General features: G+C 48.7%; 1 protein-coding gene across 17 annotated transcripts in view; it reads right to left on the bottom strand.

Annotated features, from left to right (window-relative positions):
* Nucleotides 1–21691, bottom strand: part of EPN2 (epsin 2) — a 97067-nt gene that overhangs the window by 20325 nt on the left and 55051 nt on the right. For 14 of the 17 annotated variants that reach the window (XM_055101203.2, XM_055101197.2, XM_055101200.2 and 11 more), the window contains 3 exons: nucleotides 6440–6552; nucleotides 4297–4389; nucleotides 3159–3333 (listed from right to left, as the gene is read on the bottom strand). In XM_055101203.2, the coding sequence (XP_054957178.1) occupies nucleotides 3159–3333; nucleotides 4297–4389; nucleotides 6440–6552 (381 nt within the window). The remainder of the gene's footprint in view (nucleotides 1–3158; nucleotides 3334–4296; nucleotides 4390–6439; nucleotides 6553–21691) is intronic. The other 3 variants (XM_034942267.3, XM_034942268.3, XM_063599225.1) reach the window with 1 other exon arrangement.

Here is a 21691-nt window from a genome sequence, read left to right as displayed (position 1 = left end):
TGTCTATGGGCTTTGGTGGCCTATCTCCTCCCCAAGTCACTGGTAATAATGCCAAGTGCATCAGAACCAAGAAGGTCCTAGGTTGGGCAAGTGGCAAGAGATGGCCAACTGGCAGTCAACAAGCCACATGTGCCCATCCTCAGATAGCTTTTAATTAGCTCAAACCATATTCTTAATTTTTAAAATTCACAGCCAACATTTAAACACTAGATTTCAAAAATCCAGGTTTCTATCTTCTCTTTAAAAAACTGGATTCATAATAGCCAAAATGTGAAAACAGCCCAAATATCCATCAATTGCTGAATGGTTAAACAAAGTGTTGTATATCCATGCAATGGAATATTATTCATCCACAGAAAGTCATGAAGGACTGACACATGCTATAACATTGATGAACCTTGAAAACATGATGCTAAACAAAATAAGCCAGGCACAAAAGTCCACACAGTGCATGACTCCATTTCTATGAAATGTCCACAGAGGCAAATCCCTGGAGATAGAAAGCACATCAGTGGTTGCCAGGGCCTGGGTATGCGGTTTCTTTCTGGGGTGATGGAAATGTTCTGGAATTAGATATCTGATGGTGGCTGCACAACATTGTGAATGTGCTGAAAACCAGTGAAGGGTCCGCTTTAAAATGGTTGAAATGGGCCAGGAGCGGTGCCTCATGCCTGTAATCCCAGCACTTTGGGAGGCCGAGGCAAGCGGATCACTTAAGGTCAGGAGTTTGAGACCAGCCCAGCCAACATGGTGAAACCCGTCTCTACTAAAAATAAAAAACTAGTTGGTGTGGTGGCACAAGCCTGTAATCCCAGCTACTCAGGAGGATGAAGCAGGAGAATTGCTTGAACCTGGGAGGCGAAGGTTGCAATGAGCTAAGATGGTGCCACTGCACTCCAGCCTGGGCGATAGTGAGACTCTGTCTCAAAAAAAAGAAAAAAAAAAAAGTTGAAATGGTGAATTTTATCTCAAGTTCTTAAAATTTGGGAGGGTAGATTCACATTAGCAGCATGCCTAGGTGAAGCAGCAGCCCATCAAGCCCACCAAGTTGCCCCCATTCATCAGGGGAGACTCCTCCGCTCACACCCCCTGGACTCCTGTACCGAGTCTCACCCCAGGGTGCTCTCAACATGGTATTGCTATTATGCTATGTTCCTAGAGGGTCAGCTCAGGTCCTTGGCTCAGCCCCGGACACTGGGTCCAGGGCACAGCCCTGTTCACCAGCCAAAGGAGGGGCTGGGCATAACTTGGTCATTTAAAGATATTTTGAGATTTTTGTCTCTCCTGACTGGGAAAAACTTACCCCTGGTAAACAAGTCAAACAATATAAAAAGGTAAAGTGTTAAAACTAAGTCTCCTTCCCACCACTCTGATCCCCAATTCCCTCCCCAGAATTTAACTCTATTAAACCCACCTGGCTCCTGGTGTGACCACTTTCTTTACAGGGCACTAAGACAACTATCCGACAGTTTAATGAACAGTCTTTCCTGAAAACATCCTAACCATAACTTACGGTGGCCATCACTTTACAGACTAATCATTCTTCAGATTTAAAAATAAAGCCAAAGCCACTGTCTAAAAGGGTCTGCCAGCCCTGGGGCACCACAGTCCCCATGTGTGGTGAGTAAAACCATACCACAGGCTCCCTGGGGGTACCACACACAAGTGACAAACCTTGTGAACCAACCTCTTGAGCAGCCCTGGAACTGGCCTTCAGTCAATGAAAGCTGTGGGCAATTTTGCCTGGGGCTTTTCCCAAGGCCCAGAGGGCTCCTGCCAAAGGGGGTATGAGGCCCTGCCTGGGTTACAGAGGCCACCATCAAGCTATTGGAACTCACCAGATGCTAAAGGGCATCGGGGGCTGACAGTGTCTTCTGGACCAAGTCCAAGCACTTGGTAAGGCTGAGTGCAGGCCCTGAGTGATCTGGGCCCTTCTCCCCTGCTTCCCAGTTCACACCAGCTGGTTGCATCTGCACCCACTCTACCACTCCGTACCCCTCTGCTTCTCACACGCTGAGTCTTCTGCAGGGAACTCCCTGCCTCTTGGTGCCTGGACACCTTCTTTTCCCTGGGGACTCAACGGAAGTGGCCTTCCTCCAAAATGCTTACCTCACACTCCCTGGACTCCTGTACTGAGTCTCATCTCATCCCAGGATGCTCTCAAATAACCTCCATCGAGTCCTGGACTACACAGTACTGCTATTACGCTGTGTTCCTGCCCTGCCCGCTCCTGAGCAGGGCCTTGACAACAGACAACAGGGACAATAATCACCTGTTGTCTCAGGGGTCATGCAGAGCAGAACACAGCCTGTCACTTGGTACATTTTAGCAAACATCTAGGGAACCGAGTTAAACACAAGAGACGGTTCTGAGAGAAACAGAGACTCCAGGAGATACAGGCAAGATGCCACAAAATATACAAAGTTCCCAAACAGCCCACAGGTCAGCCACGCCCAGTAGGGTTTAGCACACCAGGAGGGGCCTCCCAGGGCACCAGGCCAGGAAGCCTTCATAAAGCCTGCTGGGCCATGCTCCTGCCCAGTGATTAAGAAACTCGTGGGCCCAAGATCATCACCCAAATCAAACCAGTTGTGTCATGCTCACATTTTGAACTTCCCACCACAATTCCTCTTACATCTCACGTTAAGCAAAACTTTAAAATATTCATTTAGCCTATTAAACGGATTTTCTATTGCTTTAAGTAACAAGCAGAATTATAGCAAATGTATCCCCTTTTCATCAGCAGTGGTGGTAAGCACATCATAATTTCCAGCTAATTACAGCAGCTTGATTTGGATGTTCCATGCTGTGTATTTTGGTTCCTTCAGCTGGGGCGCTGGGTGTAATGCTGAGGCTGCAAGAGTTGAAACATGTCCCACAGAAGGCACAAGCCATTTCTGATGCAAATGGGAGGTTGAGGGGAAGTTGACTTTCCTTCTCCCAAAGCAGAAAACCACTCAAAACAAAGAGGGAACACCATGCCACCATCCTCAAGGAGGAGGGCAAGGGCCAGTTGGATATCACTGCTGAGGGCTGGAGGAGCCTGGACACCCACCACAATCGACCAGACCCAAGTGGGTGAGAGACAGCAAGAAGCACTGCCCTGCCCCTCACCCATCCAGCAGGCAAGCACGGGAGACCAGTAATGGGGTCTTTACCAAACGATGGCCAGGGGTCTGAAGTACTCGCAGGAGCCGCTGGCCCGCCCCAGGGGTTGGTCTGGTTAGTGGAGGCTGACGGGCCCCAGGGCTCTGCTTTCTGGGCCGCAGGGCCCGAGCTGGGGAGAGCATCCATTAAATCCAACAGCGTAGTCTGCTGTGGGAGAGAGCCGTGCTTTTAAGACAAAGAGAAGGGGACAGGTTTTACTATGCTACAGTTACAGCAAATACCCATGAACTAGCCATAAATATCACCCACCTGTGCCTCTTCCTCCAGTGAAGCCCTCTAGGAGGGGCTGAGAAGAACTTGGAAACTGAGTCGTCCCATCTCCCTCCCCCCGGTCCAGCCAGCTCTCCAGTCACAACAAGCTATTTACTGTTTGCTAAACCCCCTCACCAGACTTCAGAGACCTCAGGGCTCCACAGACTTTTCCAGGCTAACACTGACTTCTGCCCAGGCTGTGGACCTCCTCCAGAACGCCATCCCTCCCACCTGCAGCCACCATCCAGGGCCAGCCTGAGGGCCCTCCTCCTGGGGCGCCTGCATGCTCCCCACTCTCAAGACCACCCCATGTGTCATCAGGGATCATCAACATCAACCAGTCAGGAGCCAGGGGCTCCACCGGCCTCAGTAGCACTGTAACAGAGGAGGCCAATGGAGCCCCGGGGCCTGTGGTGTGAGGAGGGGTCTGGGTCTTGACTGGATGATGATGAGCTTGTCAAGAGCCCAGCCATGTCCTGGTCATCTCTACATCAAAGCAGGAAGCCTGGCACAGGGCTGACGAGGCAACCAGCACTACTGGGGGCACACCCTGCTGCAGGAAAGCGTTCCACAGCCCCTGGCATGTAGCTCACTTGACAGCTGCCGTAGCCACAGCGGCAGGAGGCAGGCACTATCATCACCTCCATTTTACAAACGAGCAGACTGAGGCACTGGGACATTAAGTGTCTCCTGGTTAGTTCAGGTATGTTTTCAGTCACTTGCTCACCTGGCTCTCGCTCACTACAGGCATGAAGGTTATTTGCTGAGGTTGGAGAACTCACTGTGCATCACGCCATCCAGGCAAGTTGGTGGGGGGATATTGAGGCAACAACTACAGGACAGGGTGAAACATCTACCCTCCCAGCAAGCTCTTACCTCTTTCTTTTTTGGAATTTTAACTGTGTCCCTTCGGCTTTCTTCCAGGGCCATCTGTAATCTGAGGTCATCACCCCGCCTGAGGCGTTCTTCCTGTAGAGGGACAATGCAAACTGGTAATTGTAATAACATCACTGTACAGAACAAAGCCACACTGGCCAGAAACAGGAAATGCACATTGTATGATGCAGTATTTCAAAGGAAGATTTCAAAACTACTTGTAAAACACAATTACTTTCAAATCCCAAATGTGTGTGTACCCAGAAGGCCCCTCCCTCATGACGACTCCTGTGACTTTGACCCCTGTGGGGTCACACCAGGGAGACTATGGCTCAGGTACCACCAAACTGGGGAAAGGGAATGCTTAATCTAAAATATTTTTTTCTCAAAATGAAACTGGCTTTATAAATTCTTTCTACTTATAGAAGCAATGTGTGTCCTTATAAAACACAAATCTGACAACCCAAAAAGGAATTAGAAAGAAGATAAAAATCACGTATCATTCCACCTCCACTGTGTATGCTTCCGGAAAATGGCTGCATATTTCTATGATTCGTAACAGAAATGATTCACTATCTTTATTTAAGGCAAAGTCACCATATGCAAAAGACAGGGTTGTCCTAAGCTTTTATATAATATAATAATTAAATATAAATAATATATTCCTTGCATTTTTTCTTTTCTTGTTTTTAAGAGACAGGGTCTCATGGTATTACCCAGGCTGCTACACAGTAGCTATTCACAGGGACAATGCCACTACTGATCAGCATGGGAGTTTGAACTTGCTCCCTTATATTTTATTATAAATATTAACTAAAATGGGCTCAAACCGTCCGTCTGTCCCTATGTTTCTCAGTGGATGCTACCACGCACCTTCTTCCTGGGCTGCTGGCCATGAAGCCACATGCATCCACCTGGGCAGTTACTGGTGGCCTGTTTCCCACTGCAGGGACAGAGAGGCCACAACTGAGATTGCCCACTGTCACTGAGCTTTAGAATGTTGCCAGTTATAGACACACAAACAATGCCGGGATGAACTTGTCAGTACTCAAATCTAACTATCCCTAGTATTCCTCTCTGAACACCAACTTCTAATAGAGGAGAGGAATCCCTGTGCTGCCCCTGGTCCCATCTACCTTTTTTAACCAAAGGTCATTGGAGACAGCCCTGATAACTGCAACCAAAGGCTTGACAATTTGTAAGGCCACTCTAATTGCTTCTTTCCCTTCTCGCTGTTGTAAAGTAATGCATGCTTACTAAAGAAAAATGGGGGCCAGGCACGGTGGCCCAAGACTGTACTCTCAGCACTTTGGGAGGCCGAGGTGGGCAGATCACTTGAGGTCAGAAGTTCGAGACCAGCCCGACCAACATGGTGAAACCCTGTCTCTACTAAAAATACAAAAATTAGCCGGGCATGGTGGCACGCGCCTGAAATCCCAGCTACTCGGGACGCTGAGGCACGAGAATCATTTGAACCCAGGACGTGGAGGTCTCAGTGAGCCAAGATTGCACCACTGCACTCCAGCCTGGGTGACAGAGCGAGACTCTGATTCAAAAAAAAAAAAAAAAGAAAGAAGGAGAGAGAGAGAAAGAAAAGAAAAGAGAAAAGAAAAGAAAAATGGGAACTGAAAAAAATTAAAACTATACATACTTCCATCATCAAAACACAAGCACTCTCATTTCGGGAGCATTTTTTCCCAGCCTTTGTTTTTTGCAAATCTCTTGCTACAGGTCAAAGTGCTTGGCGGGGGCTGGGCTGGCTCCTGCCCCTCAGGCCTGCATCCCTGCGCCCACCCTGCATGCCACCCTTCAAAGAGCCTGTGCAGGCTCAGCTCACTCAGGGAAAGCCCAGACACGTGTCTGCACAAGTGTTTCTGGGAAGCATTTTTAACTGGTTTCTTTCCTTGGCAATGACTTCCTAGAAAATCTTTCCTAAATGTAACTTTGCATGGGATCCCTTCCTGACTGGGAGGGACACTGGGTGACAAGAATACACACTTACGGCAGCACGAAATGCCATCTCAGCAAGCATATCTGAAATGTTTTGAAGACAGGGCTGTGTCTGCCATCTTCTTCCCAGTGAGCCACACTCCACCCTGAGCATGGGCAGTCAATGCAGTGCAGACCTGCCTGGGGCACTGACCTGCTCAGCCACTTCTCTGCTCATGGCAAGTGCCAGCTGCAGCTGAAGCTCCTCTTCTCCACTAGTCTGGGGCCGGGCTTGCTCCAGCTCGGAGGACACTCGCGGGGAGGTGGCTGTTGGGGAAGACCAAGTCATCATATGCAAAAGACAAGGCTGATACAGCTCCTGCACAGCAGTTTCCTGGGCAGACCACATTCCATTCCCATCTCAAACCCACAAGGTCCAGCAGTAGCCCAACAATGCAGGCAGAGGAAAGGAAAGGCTTACAAATATTTGAATGTTAAAATCAAGTGACAGTCAAACGTAGCTTTCCCAACTACAGAAGTCCCCTGGTACCGACCAAGAGAAGATGCCTTTGGGTATGCAAGCCCCAGCCATCAGGCCTCACAAGGATCAGAACCTCAGTCTTCACGGCAGATCTGCAGTGCTCCAAAAAAGGAACTAACTCAAAGACCCAAAGTATAGCTCTTGAACAGATGAACCAAAGAGCATCCTTCAAACAGGTGGAGGGCATCTGGAGACCAAAGACTCCACTCCAGGCACACCAACATTCAAGAGTTGACTTTTGAGGCCAGGCGCGGTGGCTCACGCCTATAATCCTCACACTTTGGGAGGCCGAGGCGGGCGGATCACAAGGTCAAGAGATCGAGACCATCCTGGCCAACATGGTGAAACGCCATCTCTACTAAAAATACAAAAATTAGCTGGGCATGGTGGCGTGTGCCTATAATCCCAGCTAGCAGGAGAATCACTTAGAGACCCGGGATATGGAGGTTGCAGTGAGCCAAGATCTCGCCACTGCACTCCAGCCTAGTGACAGAGCAAGACTCCGTCTCAAAAAAAAAAAAAAAGAGTTGACCTTTGTCTCTCATAGTGTTACTACGAGATCATGGAAAATGAAGCCCGCCCATTTCTGCAGTGACCCCAAACATTTTCGTTCTGTAAGCAGCTTTGTACACTGATTAGAAAGAAATGCAGATAAAAATGCACACATGCAGACACTTTTGCTGTGCACTTAGCTAGTTTAAATACTTCTAAGCAGCTCCTGGAAAGACAGTTTTTATTGAATGAATGAGATGTGAACTCCTAGCTGATGTAACAAACCCCACTGGAGTCTTAACATTCACAACATAAACCATGGTGCTGGGTGCTGGGGCTTACACAGCCATCAGGATGTTTCACAATCAGGGAATCTAAATGCTTTTAGAAATTATTGCAGTTTTAGAAGTATGTGCCCACCTCTGCCCCCGTTTCAGGAAGGGTCCATAGCTTCTCTAAAACTCTCAGAGCAAGACCTGCCCTCTGAGAGATTTGGAGCTACTGCTTTAGATGGTTCCTTGCCCTGTCCTCCTCCTGGGTCTCCGTGCAGGCTGTTCCCTCAGCGCACCCACCTCCTCTTTCGTATTCAGAGCTCGGCTTCCCAGACCTGGTCCTTCCCCTCCATCCTGATGCTGTGTCAGACTCTGCACCTCTGCACCTCTCCCTTGTAGCACTCACCCCTGGCTGACAAACACCTGTTGGGTGGAGGCTTACATGCATGCACAGACAGGTGCATGCACAGGTCGACAGATGGACAACCACAGAATTCAATTTCATGGTTAACGGGTCATTTTAAAATGTTCTAATTGTGCCGGGCATGGCGGCTTATGCCTGTAATCCTAGCACTTTGGGAGGCTGAGGCGGGCGGATCACCTGAGGCCAGGAGTTCTAGACAAGCCCGGCCAAAATGGTAAAACCCAGTCTCTACTAAAAACACAAAAATTAGCTGGGTGTGGTGGCGGGCGCCAGTAATCCCAACTACTTGGGAGGCTGAGGCAGGAGAATTGCTTGAACACAGAAGGCAGAGGTTGCAGTGAGCCAAGATCAAGCTACTGCACTCCAGCCTGGGCAAAAGAGCAAGATTGCATCTCAAAAAATAAATAAATGTTCTAATTGTGTATTAGTTTACTTCCTTCTTTCATTACATCTATTTTAGGAAACCTAACTAGCAGGATTCATTCACCTAGGTGTTGCTTCTGCCTTACTTTCCAATCTAAATTTGCTTCTTAGGGTTTTCCTCTTTGAGAGAAACTAAAAGGTTGGGAATAATTCCTGACAAAGGAGGCTTTCAGATAGCTGGACCATGGCTATGGTGAATAAAACAGGGGAAGAGGCCTAAATGCAATTCAGGCCACAGACGGGATCCACAGAAGAACCAGGGGAGGTAGAAAGAGGCTGCTTCTGGGCAGAGGGCTGAGGTGGGGCCGGGCAGGAGACTGGGAACTTCTGTACCATGTGAGGTTGCCAAGCAGAGGCATCACCCTGTCATGAAATTCTTAAAAACACACAAAACATATAGCAATAAATTTACTTTGGAACAGGCCGGGCACAGTGGCTCACGCCTGTAATCCCAGCACTTCGGGATGCCGAGGCAGGCAGATCACGAGGTCAGGAGATCGAGACCATTCTAGCTACAAGGTCAGGAGATTGAGACCATCCTAGCTAACATGATGAAACCTCATCTCTACTAAAAATACAAAATAAATTAGCCGGGCATGGTGGTGGGCACCCATAATCCCAGCTACTCGGGAGGCTGAGGTAGGAAAATGGCATGAACCCAAGAGGCAGAGCTTGCAGTGAGCTGAGATCGCGCCACTGCACTCCAGCCTGGGTGACAGAGCGAGACTCCATCTCCAAAAAAAAAAAAGAAAGTTGCAGCTATAAAAACATAAATGTATTTTTCTAAATAAAATCAAATCAAATCCCATCCTAGTGTTATCACTCAATTATATTTCCCAAAGTATCTCTTCAGAAATAAAGCTAGAGGGTAAAGAAAAGTCCTCAATCCACCTTAACAACTTGATTTCTTAATAATACACCAAAACAAAAAGTATATTTTTTTGTTCGTTTTGTTCCTAAACTTCACCTATGCCAATCAGAACTCTCAAGTTTGGGCTTTCCTATGTTCAAAAAGATGTCACCATCCACATGGAAGAGAATAAAGGAAGCCAGACAGTTCCTGGGGACTCTTCTCAAGTGAACAGGGCACTCACATCCAAATCATTAACCACTCCAGCCACCTGTTCCCAGCCTCTTTCCTGATAAGGAATCTCTGAGGCTTGGTTCACAAAACCCTTGCTATAAAGCAAATATTGCACTTACGACATCTTTCATTTACTACCAAATGGAAACCACAAATGAATCAAGTAGAAGGCTCATATCCCACCCCATCCCAAAAAAAGTGCTCTGGAAAACAAGCCCCATCCTGGCAGGGAAGCTGGTACTGAGTTGCACAGCTACAGTGCCTGATACAGCCAGGTTGGAGGGGGAGAGTGGGCACGGGGCTCTGAACTGGACCTGCTGGAGAAGTGAGGCCTCCTTTGTCCTCTGAGCTTTCTAGCACATCTGCAAGGCCAGAATAGCTTCAAATGCAAATGTACATGTTTACGTCTACCATAACTGACACTGTTAGAATAACGCACAGCTGGCACATACTGGCTCACCACATCATAGCTCGTCACATCAATGTGGAAATTAAAGACAATGGGTATTCCCCTGAATGTTGTGGTTTTCATAAACGGATGTACAGCTTTCAGTTCTGCAGATGGCAGAATTCTTGGCCACCAACCATTGAACATCAGCTGAGCTACACACAACGGGACTGAGCTTCGAGGGAGGATTCCAGCAGAGACATTCTTGCCTTGGTGACAGCAACTCAGCTCCACAAAGGGCCTCTTGTGCCCATGCACATGACAGTGAACACAGACGTCGTTGTGAGACAGGCCTGAATGGGCCCTTCTGACCACCTGAGCCTGGCCTTGGCTCTGCTCTGAGGATCTGAAGGTTCAGAGCTCACAGGGACCAAGGGAAAAAGCAAGTGCTGGGGGATGTGCCACTCTCTCATTGTTGCAGGTTGCTTTCCCAGACACTCACTGGAAGGAAGAACGGGAATTGTTAGTTTAAGCTCATCACTAAAGTCACATCAAATGCACGGACCTTCTCCCAGGAAGGCGGCCTTTTGCATTATGAACCCCACTGGAAGAGCTCCAAGTCTTCACTTGCTGTGGTCAAGAACTGTAACCACAGGTAGGCCTTATTTCTATCCTTTCCAGTCTGTCACACCAGCTGAGAAAAAGCCTAAGGGGGAGAGGCTGAGTAGGAAGGCTAGAAAAGCCCAACATTTCCCTCAAAATACAATCTAAAAAGAAGACCAAGAAAACTCTCCCAACTCAGGCAGACAAGGGTCTCTCCCACTCGAGTCCACCCTGTCTGCTCCAGGGACTGCCCGGCAGAGCCTGGGTGCCTGTACTCTGTGCTGGGGGAGAGACACCCTTTCCCAAATGCGCTCCTAAAACAAAGGGTGAAAGATTTTCTAATAAAGATGCTTCAGTGGGCCACTTTCAGGTAACTGTGAAAGAAGGCAATCGAGTTGGTAGAAAAACAGGAAATTGATTCTTATCAGCTACATTTTGCAATTTTCCTAGAAAGTACGGAAGCAGCATCTGCCAGTCACATAGTGCTGATTAAAAAGCCTCCTCTAATCTGCATGGATAGGTCAAACAGAAAGAAAGTGGCAAGTACAAAAACCACAAATGTAGGCTAGGCATGGTGGCTCATGCTTGTAATGATGTCACAGCACTTTGGGAGACCGAAGGGGGTGGATCACTTGAGGCCAGGAGTTCGAGATCAGCCTGGCCAACGAGGGCAAAACCCTGTCTCTACTAAACATACAAAATTTAGCTGGGTGTGGTGGCACATGCCTGTAGTCCCAGCTACCCAGGAGGCTGAGGCATGAAAATCACTTGAACTAAGCAGGTGGAGGTTGCAGCGAGCCAAGATCATACCACTGCACTCCAGCCTGGGCAACAGAGCAAGACTGTCTCAAAAAAAAAAAACAAAAAAAAACCAAAGTATATTTTTACATTTTACAGCACATGGGACAGGATTCTACCATCAAATGGCTCTGTGCAGTGGGCAGCATGACTGCACAGGTACGTGAGCGTCACAGACCCTGTGGAGAAGGCAGGGTGAGGTCCTGGTTTTCCTATGTCCCTGGGCCTGGTGTGGCAATGCTGGGTACACAGGCATGTCTGACAACTCAGAAAAAATGAAAGGTTGCCAGGCCTTAGGGGCGTGAGAAGACCCCATGTGGGCCCAAGCACTGCTACCACCTCTCACACCCTGTGCATGTCAGCCAAGGGAAGACCAGATAGTGGAAAGAGCACTGGACGGACAAATCTTGTCCCCACCGCTGACAAGCAGTGGGAGTCCATGTGATAGCCTGACCTCTTTGAGCTTCTGCTCCCACATCAGTGAAATGAAGACAGTGGGGCCTGTGGGAGGAGGTAAACAACTGACCTACCAAGGGGTCAGGAGTGCTGGGATGCAGTTGGCTCTTCCCTGTGGATTCCAGCCCTGTCCTGAGCTGGTGCTCTTTCCTCCATCCATGGGGACCAGACCACCTGAGGGCTAAGCTCCTTCAGACACCCCAACCTCCACGTCACACACAGAAAGCGTGGCCCTTCCCAGGCCTCCGAGGAACAGGCCTGGGGTTGCTTTCTGCTGGGCTGACCTACTTCGAGGGAGGGGCTAGGGAGCCAGCACTGAGCACAGGGTCAGCGTCCACTGTCCAGTGGCCAGTTCTCTAGTTCACAGTTCTCTAGTTCAGCTAAGTTCCTTCCTTGTTACTGAACAGCAGCGAAACGCTTCCTCAATGTGGTGACATCATCCTGTGGTTCCAGGGGCCACTTCCTGAATCAGCAATGACCTTGGCTACTGAGGACGTTCCTGCCACTTCTCAACACAGGAGAGCCTCCAAGGCCCTTACTTTACCTCCTCGCAGGGAGATGCTGGGAAGGCTGCTTTTAGTCTAACGAGGCAAATTATAAAAAAGTTAAGTTCAGATTACACCAGGTTATTTATTTATTTATTTATTGAGACAGAGTCTCACTCTGTCACCTAGACTGGAGTGCAATGGAGTGGTCTCAGATCACTTCAACCTCCACCTCCCCAGTTCAAGCGATTCTCCTGCCTCAGCCTCCTGAGTAGCTGGGACTACAGGCACGCACCACCACATCCAGCTAATTTTTGTATTTTTAGGAGAGACGGGATTTCACTATGTTGGCCAGGCTGGTCTTGAACTCCTAACCTCGTGATCTGCCTGCCTCAGCCTCCCAAACTGCTGGGATTACAGGCGTGAGCCACCCCACCCGGCCTACACCAGGTAATATTTAACAGGAACATATATATATATGTGATACAAAAGACAAAAAGGTGTATAATGAAAAATGCAATGAAGCATGACCACAGCCAGATCACTGTCCAGCCACAAGGTGGATGTGACTTTACAACACAGGGACAAACCACAAAGTTATTTTGTGCTGTGGCCAACGCTGGCACTATCGGTGGTGGGAGGGCTGCCTGTCAGGTGACGTCATACCCCCATCCATGACAGTCCCAGCAAAATGCTGATGTGCACAGAATCCAGACTCTAGCCGTGATTCCGGTTCTCAGGAAGCTCAGGGTGAGGGCCAGGCTGAGCATGGTGAGAGGCAGCAGACAGATCCAGGCCAGGGACAGACATCCCGAAGGAAGGCTGGCCCGGAGAAATGGAGAACGTGCTGCCATGACACAGACTGCAGGGACAGGATGGCCAGACTCAGCCTGGGGTCCTGGGGTGGACTCACATTAGGCTGATCAGCAGCAAGACACTTTCAGACAACTGGAAAAATGTGACCATGACCTCAGCGTGAGATGCTGCTGCTAATTTCCCATTTTGTGAGGTGTGTGACTGTGTGTGTGACAGTGGCTGTGGGACTCTCCAGGAAGAGATGTGTACTGAAGCATTTAGGGGAGTAATGTGAGGATACCCACAACTTATTCTTAAATATTTCAGCATAAAAGGAAGTGAGAGCTACTCCTCTCATCCTGCCCCACTGCTCTCCCCAGAGGAAACAGCTGTTCACATTTTCTTGTGCTTCCACCCAGGAAAGCCACACACTGTGTGTGTGGATGCCTGTAGTGCGCTTCCGTCTCTGACACTCGCCCATTGGGAACTCTTCCTCCCTGCCCTATGTGCTTCTCCCACCTGGGCCTGACCCCAGGCCGAGTGTCATCAGCCTGAGAGAGCAGCCCAGTGTGGCAGACGAGAGCACGGGCCCTCAAGTCCATGCCTGGGCTCAGATCTGGGCTCTACCACTTCTTAATGCATGACCTTGGCCTAGGTCAGCTGTCCCCAACCTTTCTGGCACCAGACACTGGTTTAGTGGAAGACAATTTTTCCACGGCCAGGGGTGGGGTCGGGGATGGTTTCAGGATGATTCAAGCACATTACATTTATTGTGCACTTTATTTCTATTATTATTACATTGTAATATAGAATGAAATAATTCTACAACTCACCATAATATAGAATCAGTGGGAGCCCTGAGCTTGTTTCCCTGCAACTACACAGTTCCATCTGGGGGTGATGGGAAACACTGACCATCAAGCATTAGATTCTCATAAGGAGCATACAACCTAGATCCCTCACATGTGCAGTTCACAATAGGGTTTGCGCTCCTATGAGAATCTAATGCCACTGCTGATTTGACAGGAGGTGGAGCTCAGACAGTAATGCAAGTGATGGGGAGCGGCTATAAATACAGATGAAGCTTTGGGTCTGTGGCCCGGAGGTTGGGGACCCCTGGCCTAGGTGATTACCTTCTCAGTGCCTGTTTTCTCATCTGCAGAATGGGGACGGGAAACCGTCTCCCAGGGTTGTTGTGGGGAACGAACAAGAAGCGATGTGAAAATCACCCACTGCCTGTGCAACACTGTCTCTCGAGGAACCCTCCATCCATAAGGGGGTACTGCCCCACTTACAGTCCAGGCTGAGGCCTAGGGGTGCAGTGACTGTCCCAAGGCCACCCAGCTGGGGCAGGTGGAGTCTGACCCTGAAGGTCTGGCTCTTCATTACCAACCCTTCCCACTGATGAGGACACCGGGGCCCAGAGAGGGTAAATGGCTGCGGCTCACAGCCGCCCAGGGGCAGGATGAGAACTCAGAGCCAAGACTCAGGACCTATGCCCCACGCTTGCTCCTAGCACCCTAAAGGGGCTTTGCACCCTCAGTCAGTTACATGCGCACACCCACACCAAGCAGGGCCTCCTCTAGGCCTGAGGAAAGTCCCTGTTCCCATGAGCTTGTGTTCTAGTAAGGAGAGACCATAAACACATCTAAAAAGGAGGGACAGGGCAGGGCAGGGTGGGGAAGAGGAGAGCTTGCTCAGCTATGCTCTGACAGGAGGCGATGGCACAGAGCCCTGGAAGGGCCGGCAAAAGGGCAGGGGCACTTCTGTTCTGAGAGCAGGGGACAGGCTCTGAGGCTAGTGTCAGCAGAGGCACCCAAGGGCACATGACCAAAGAGTGGTGGGGGTTCAGAAGCCGTCAGAGGTGCTTTGGAGAGTCTTAAGTGGGGCAGTGATGCCACTTGACTGGTCTAGGGAACTTGGGCCAGAAAAGTAGCTATGAAGGGGATGAGAAGTGGCCAGAGTCTGGACACATTTAATTGGGATCCTATGTATGACACCTGGTTCCTGAATCAGCTAGTGTGTCATGCTGCCACATGGTGTGGACTCAGCACTTACAGTGCCTTCTTCTGACCAGGGGTTATGGGCAGAACTGGGTCCCCCGTAAAGTAGGATGAAGAACATGACCTTATTTGTAAACAGGGTAGCTGCAGATGTAATTAGTGAAGATATAATTAGTGAAGATGAGGTCATACTGGAGCAAGGTGGGCCCTAGAGTCAATAGAACCAGTGTCCTTAGAAGAGAGAGAAACACAGACACACCAGGGGAGCCTGCCATGGGACCATGGAGGCAGAGACTGGGGTGACACAGCAGTTAGCCAAGTAACACTGGGCCCTGCTCGCTTCCCATCCTCCCCCGGCACCTGCCACGCAGGCTCCTTCCTGCCTCGAGCCTTTGCTTGCCCGCTGCTCCCTCACACTGTGTATGCTGCTCGTGGTCCTCGAATGGGAAGGAGAACCGCATCCTCATCCCTAAGTATCAGCTCTAAGGCCACCTTCTCACTGCGCCTCCCCTGGCTGTGTTATCAGGCCAGTCTCTCATCAGACTGGGAGCTCCACAGGGCAGGGGGTCCATCCGTTTTGTTACTTAACACCTTGATACCTGGAGCTGGCCTTGGCGCACAGGGAGCACTTGGTGGATGTGGAGGCCAAAGCAGCTCCATCTTGGAGGCTAATTCACCATGCTGGCTTCTGATTAATCCCAGTTCCAGGAAGGCCTCCAAGATTGACAGTTTGCCGGGTGCCGGTGGCTCATGCCTGTAATCCCAGCACTTTGGGAGGCCAAGGCGGATGGATCACCTGAGGTCAGGAGTTCGAGACCAGCCTGACCAACATGGAGAAACCCCGTCTCTATTAAAAATACAAAATTAGCCAGGCGTGGTGGCAGGCGCCTGTAATCCCAGCTACTTGGGAGGCTGAGGCAGGAGAATCGCCTGAACCCGGGAGGCGGAGGCTGCAGTGAGCCGAGATTGCACCACTGCACTCCAGCTTGGGCAACAAGAGCGAATCTGTCTCAAAAAAAAAAAGAAAAAAAAGATTTACAGTTTATTGTTTTTATGTAAGAGCACATACTTACCTTAAATCCTATCTTTAGGTCAAACTACCTTAATGTTATCATACTTCAAATATCCTACACATTCTTTCTGAACCACTCCTTCCCTATGGCATATAAGCCCTGGCTCTGGGGGCTAATGGCGTGGGATCTGACACCTTGTCTCACCACTTCCTGAGAGAAACATGGCTTCTGCTCCTAAGTCCCTGTTTCTTTCTAAGAAACTGGATTTGTCAGCCTCCTTCCTTGGCCCCTCCGCTTCTCCGGACATTGGGGGTAGATTTGCATAGACCTGCCCACCACGGAACCATGGGGCAGCTAGGTGGCACCTAGGCTGCAGCCCTGATCACCTGTAGCTGCATGTTCTAATCCGTTCAACTGCTTCCAGCCGGCCATCTGCCCAAGTGGGCAGAAAGCAGGGGCCACGTCAGCTTTACTTCTGGCACAAAGTAGGTGCTCAAACACCCATCAGATAATGGTCAAGTTTAGTTTCTGGTGAAAACAAATAATGGCTGTAACTTCTCCACTACCCCTCTGCAACACTGGTACCGCTGCCTCAGTTTACAGAGAAGGAAGCTGAAATACCAGGTGAAAAAAGGGAGAGCCCCAACAATGACCACGTTATGGCCCCAATGCAGGGCTGGTGAAAGAGGCAGGAGGGTAAAGCAGAGACAAAAGGCAGTCCATTCATTTGTCTGCATGAGTCAAATCCCATCCTCAGTCAGAAAAAAGCAAGTTGTGCCATTCTCTTCGGGCTGTTATTAAACTCTCTCCTACAGTAAGAGCACCAGCTTGTTGGGTGGGAAAGGAAGGACTTAGCCAAAACACTAAGCAGCTTTTTCTCACTGTCATTTACCTCAGGAGTCCCTGAGCTTCCTGCTGCTTCTGTCCATAGTGAAAGTAACAAAGCTACAGCCTGTCATTCTCTAGGTAGAGTGCTGGGGCAGGGGTCTCATCATAGCTGGGGACCAGCAGTAAGGAAAAGAGGACCTGCAGCCTCACCCTGAGCCACCCCCAGCTCTCCAGGCGTAAGCCAGGGTGGGAGGAGGGGTTCTGAAGCCCAGGCAGTGCCAGCTGAGGTGAGCGGGCACTTCAACAAAGATAATCATTTATCTCTTTTTTAATTCAACCATAAACTTCAAAGAAGTTAAATGCCTGCAACAATTTCTTAGAGTAATACTTATAAACAGGAAACTCATTTTTAAAATTAGTATTCTGATAGTAATTTTCATCTATTCAATTGGAAATAATCGATTACAAAATTATAGCACCTGCTGTGGGCTCAGGGGCTCCCAATTGAGCACTCTCCTTCACTGCTGGGGGGAAAGCATTTGTTTGGAAACAGTCTGTTTGGAAAACATTTGTCATGCTTCAAGAAACAGAATGTTCATACACTTTTCCCACTAATCTCACTTCTGGGAATTCCACATTGAAGTAATAATCCAAAGAATCCTTAAAAAAAGAAAAAAACAAGCTTTCTGTTCAAAGAAGTTTACCACAGCATTATTTACACTGGTGAAAATCTGAAACAAGTCTGATCATAAGAATTAACAGTGACAGGGCCACTTCTGGAGCATTTCTTGTGTGCAAGCTGGTATGTGAAGTGCATACATTATTAGCATATGTAATGTACACAATAACCCGGGAGAGAAGCACTATGGTTACGTCCATTTTACAAGTTACAACTTCTCCAAGTTAAATTAAGTAAGCTGCCAAAGGTTTAACCTTTAAAACTAAGTGTTGCTGGGCTCGGTAGCGGGTGTCTGTAGTCCCAAGCTACTCAAGAGGCTGAGATGGGAAGATCCCTTGTGCCCAGGAGTTTGAAGATACAGTGAGGTAGAATCACAACACCGCTCCAGCCAGCCTGAGTGATATAGCGAGACCCCAACTCTAAAAAAAAACATAAATAGGCTGGGAGCCGTGGCTCACGCCTATAATTCCAACACTTTGGGAAGCTGACCTTGAGGTGGGCAGGATCACATGAGGTCAGGAGTTTGAGACCAGCCTAGTCAAAATGGCGAAACCCCGTCTCTACTAAAAATACAAAAAATTAATTGGGCATGGTGGCACATACCTATAATCCCAACTACTCGGCAGGTTGAGGCAGGAGAATCTCTTGAACCTGGGGGGCGGAGGTTGCAGTGAGCAGAAATCGTGCCATTGCACTCCAGCCTGGACAACAGAGCAAGACTGTGTCTCAAAAAGATAAATAAAAATAAATTAAAAATACATAAATGAGGCTGGGCGTGGTGGCTCACGCCTGTAATCCCAGCACTTTGGGAGGCCGAGGAGGGCAGATCACGAGGTCAGGAGTTCAAGACCAGTCTGGCCAATATGGTGAAACCCCATCTCTACTAAAAATACAAAAATTAGCTGGGCATGGTGGCGTGCACCTGTACTCCCAGCTACTCGGGAGGCTGGGGCAGAAGAATCGCTTGAACCCAGGAGGCAGGGCTGCAGTGAGCCGAGATCGTGCCACTGGGTGACAGAGTGAGACTCTGTCTCAAAAAAACAAAACAAAACAAAATACATAAATGAATCGATAAATATAACTAAGTATCTAGCAACATGGAAAATGCATAGAGTTAGATTTTTTCAAAAAAATCAAACTGCATAATTGTCCTATTTCTCATGGGCACCCTCTGTGGCCAAGTGCACCAAGGTCACTGCTCCTGCCCTCCTAGTTTAGGCCCCCCAGTGGCTTGCCCTTGGCCTCATGCTCCCTCGCAAACTGGGATGATGACAAGTGAAGGGCTACAGCAGCTCCATAGTTTACAGCCACTCTGCACTGCCTGCCTGAACACCACCTTCCCCCGCACCCAGCGCCACACGGTGTCGGTATGTCTGCCTCTCTTAAATGGGGCCCACCAAAAACAAGGTCTCAGCTACCAGCTGCAAGCCCCTGAAAGCTTAGGGCTGGCCCTCACACACATGAGCGCAGAAAGTGAGCACATGAACCAACTTTTTGGAAAATATGTTTTGAAAATGTCACATGGTTGTGAATGACATGTCCATAATACTGTTATACTATCTGCATAATATAAAATGTTAGATCTGCTTTGTTTTCAGACCTATGATTCAGATCTGTCAGCACTTTTGGGGATGTGGGTCTTGCCCTGGCCTTCAGTTCCTCTCCAGATTAAGAACCTGCATGCTTTGCCCACAGACAGATGGCTACAACAACACTGCACAACTTGGTGAATCCCAACTGCTAGTGGTCAGTCTATGCAGCCAGGGCCCTGTCACTAAAATCTGTAGGCTGTTCAGTGTGAAGATGAGGAGTGACTGACAGTCCAACGTCAGGGCAAGGATGACTTAGGGATCTTCACCCAGAGGAATACTATGTACAACTGTTAAAATGTTTACAGGGTGTGTAGGAACCACAGAAAATGCTTCTGTTTCAATGTCACAACACAGAAAGCAGGAATGCAAAGTTGCGTTCACAGTGTGAAAAAGAAAATGCTTGGGAAAAAGTCCGGAAGGAACTACACCAACACATGGCCAGGCATGATGGCTCAGTCCCGTAACCCCAGCACTTTGCGAGGCCACAGCAGGAGGATTGCTTGAGGCCAGGAGTTCCAGATCAGCCTGGCCAACATAGGAAGACCTCGTCTCTACTAAAAATTAAAAATTCGGCCGCGTGTGGTGGTGTGCGCCTGTACTTCCAGCTACTAGGCAAGGCTGAGGTAGAAGGATCGTTTGAACCTAGGAGTTCGAGGCTGCATGGGCCATGATTGTGCCACAATGCTCCAGCCTGGGCAACAGCAAGACACTGTCTCAAAACAAATAAATAAAAATAAAAATAAATACACCAACATGTGAATAACAGTTGTCTTTGCATATTATAGTTAAGATTGAAGGATTTTTTTCTTCTTTTTCTATTTCTTTTTTTTTTTGCATTTTCCCAACTATCATGAATGGACATACATTATTACATTTGTACCAAAAATCTAGCAGGAGCCAGGCGCAGTGGCTCACGTCTGTAATCCCAGCACTTTGGGAGGCAGAGGTGGGTGGATCACCTGAGGTCAGGAGTTCAAGACCAGCCTGGTCAACATGATGAAACCCCATCTCTACTAAAAATACAAAAATTAGCTGGGCGTGGTGGCATGCACCTGTAGTCCCTGCTACTCGGGAGGCTGAGACACGAGAATTGCTTGAACCTGGGAGGCAGAGGTTGTAGTGAGCCGAGATCACGCCACTGCACTCCAGCCTGGGTGACGGGGTGAGACTCTGTCCCAGTTAAAAAAAAAAAAAAATAGAATGAATGACTTCATGCCCTCACTGTACTTGGAGAAGCAGGTCGCAGAGTGGACTCACGGGAGGGGCTCTGGTTATCCCACCGCAAGCTGGACTAAGCTGGACTAAGCTTTCCATTAGCAGTCAGCAGGAGGAGACTTGATGTGTAATATCAATTTCCAAGCTGCTCCAAGTTGGAGTGTTGCCTAGCTGCCTGTAACTCTGTACAAAGACACTGCTACGGGCCATGAGTTGAGGAGAGAGGGGAGGAAGAGCCCTTCAACTGATTAAAGCCTGACAGGGAACCAGCAGCCCCCAGCACACTGCTGTCAGTGCCACCGCGGCACCTGGGGCCCTCCCAGAGATTCTCATTTGAGAGGTGTGGGAGAGGTGTGGCCCAGGATTTGGGACATTTTGGGAGATTTAAAAGCTTGAGAGCTAGTGATTTAGGGAAAAAAGAAAAGGCAACTGTCAAAATGAGGAACTGCCTTGTATCACTAAACAAAAACAACAACTATGAATCATACTGTTGCTAAACTCAACCTTAAAGCATCGAGAAACCACACAAATATATAAGGCATTCCTATATTTCTGGAATTGACTTCAAATGTATTTTTTCTTTTCTTTTCTTTTCTTTCTGAGAGGGAGTTTCACTCTTGTCACCCAGGCTGGAGTCTAATGGCACGATCTCGGCTCACTGCAACCTCTGCTTCCTGGGTTAAAGTGATTCTCCTGCCTCAGCCTCCCAGGTAGCTGGGACTACAGGCATGCACCACTACACCTGGCTATTTTGCGTGTGTGTGTGTGTGTGTGTGTGTGTGTGTGTATTTTTAATAGAGATGGGGTTTCACTGCGTTGGCAAGGCTAGTCTCGAACTCCTGACCTCAGGTGAGGAGAGAGGAGAAGAGAGGCTTATTTAGCACTCATGCATGAAATATGTTCTGAGCACCTTTCCTGGTTCAGGTGTTGTGCTAAAGACACTAGGGATACAGCACGGGGCATGAACGGGGCTCCTGCTCTAACAGCTTGTTTTAGTGCAGGGAGACAAAACAAAGCAAATAAGAGAATTTCAGGTAGTGAAAAAGACTCTGAAGATAGTAAAAAAGGATATGATACAGAGAGAGATTTAACTTATATGGCCTACTTCCCCATGGGAAGACAAATCTATCTGCATGCCTTCCCTCCTGTTTCTAGTCATATAATTTTTTTTTTTAATGCCTCCTGGAAGTTGGCTATTTGAAACTAGCAACTGCTGTACTGAGCATCCATGAATAAAGACACCATCAGCAGCTGTGACTATGCTAGCCAATCTGACTTAAAACATCTGACAGGGAACCAGCAGCCCCCAGTACAATGCTGTCAGTGCCACCGCAGTACCTGGGGCCCTCCCAGAGATTCTCATTTGAGAAGCGTG

Source organism: Pan paniscus, chromosome 19 (assembly GCF_029289425.2).
Source record: "Pan paniscus chromosome 19, NHGRI_mPanPan1-v2.0_pri, whole genome shotgun sequence".
Taxonomy (NCBI): domain Eukaryota; kingdom Metazoa; phylum Chordata; class Mammalia; order Primates; family Hominidae; genus Pan; species Pan paniscus.
Note: the sequence above shows the minus strand (reverse complement) of the source record. Positions and strands in the feature narration are given on the sequence as shown.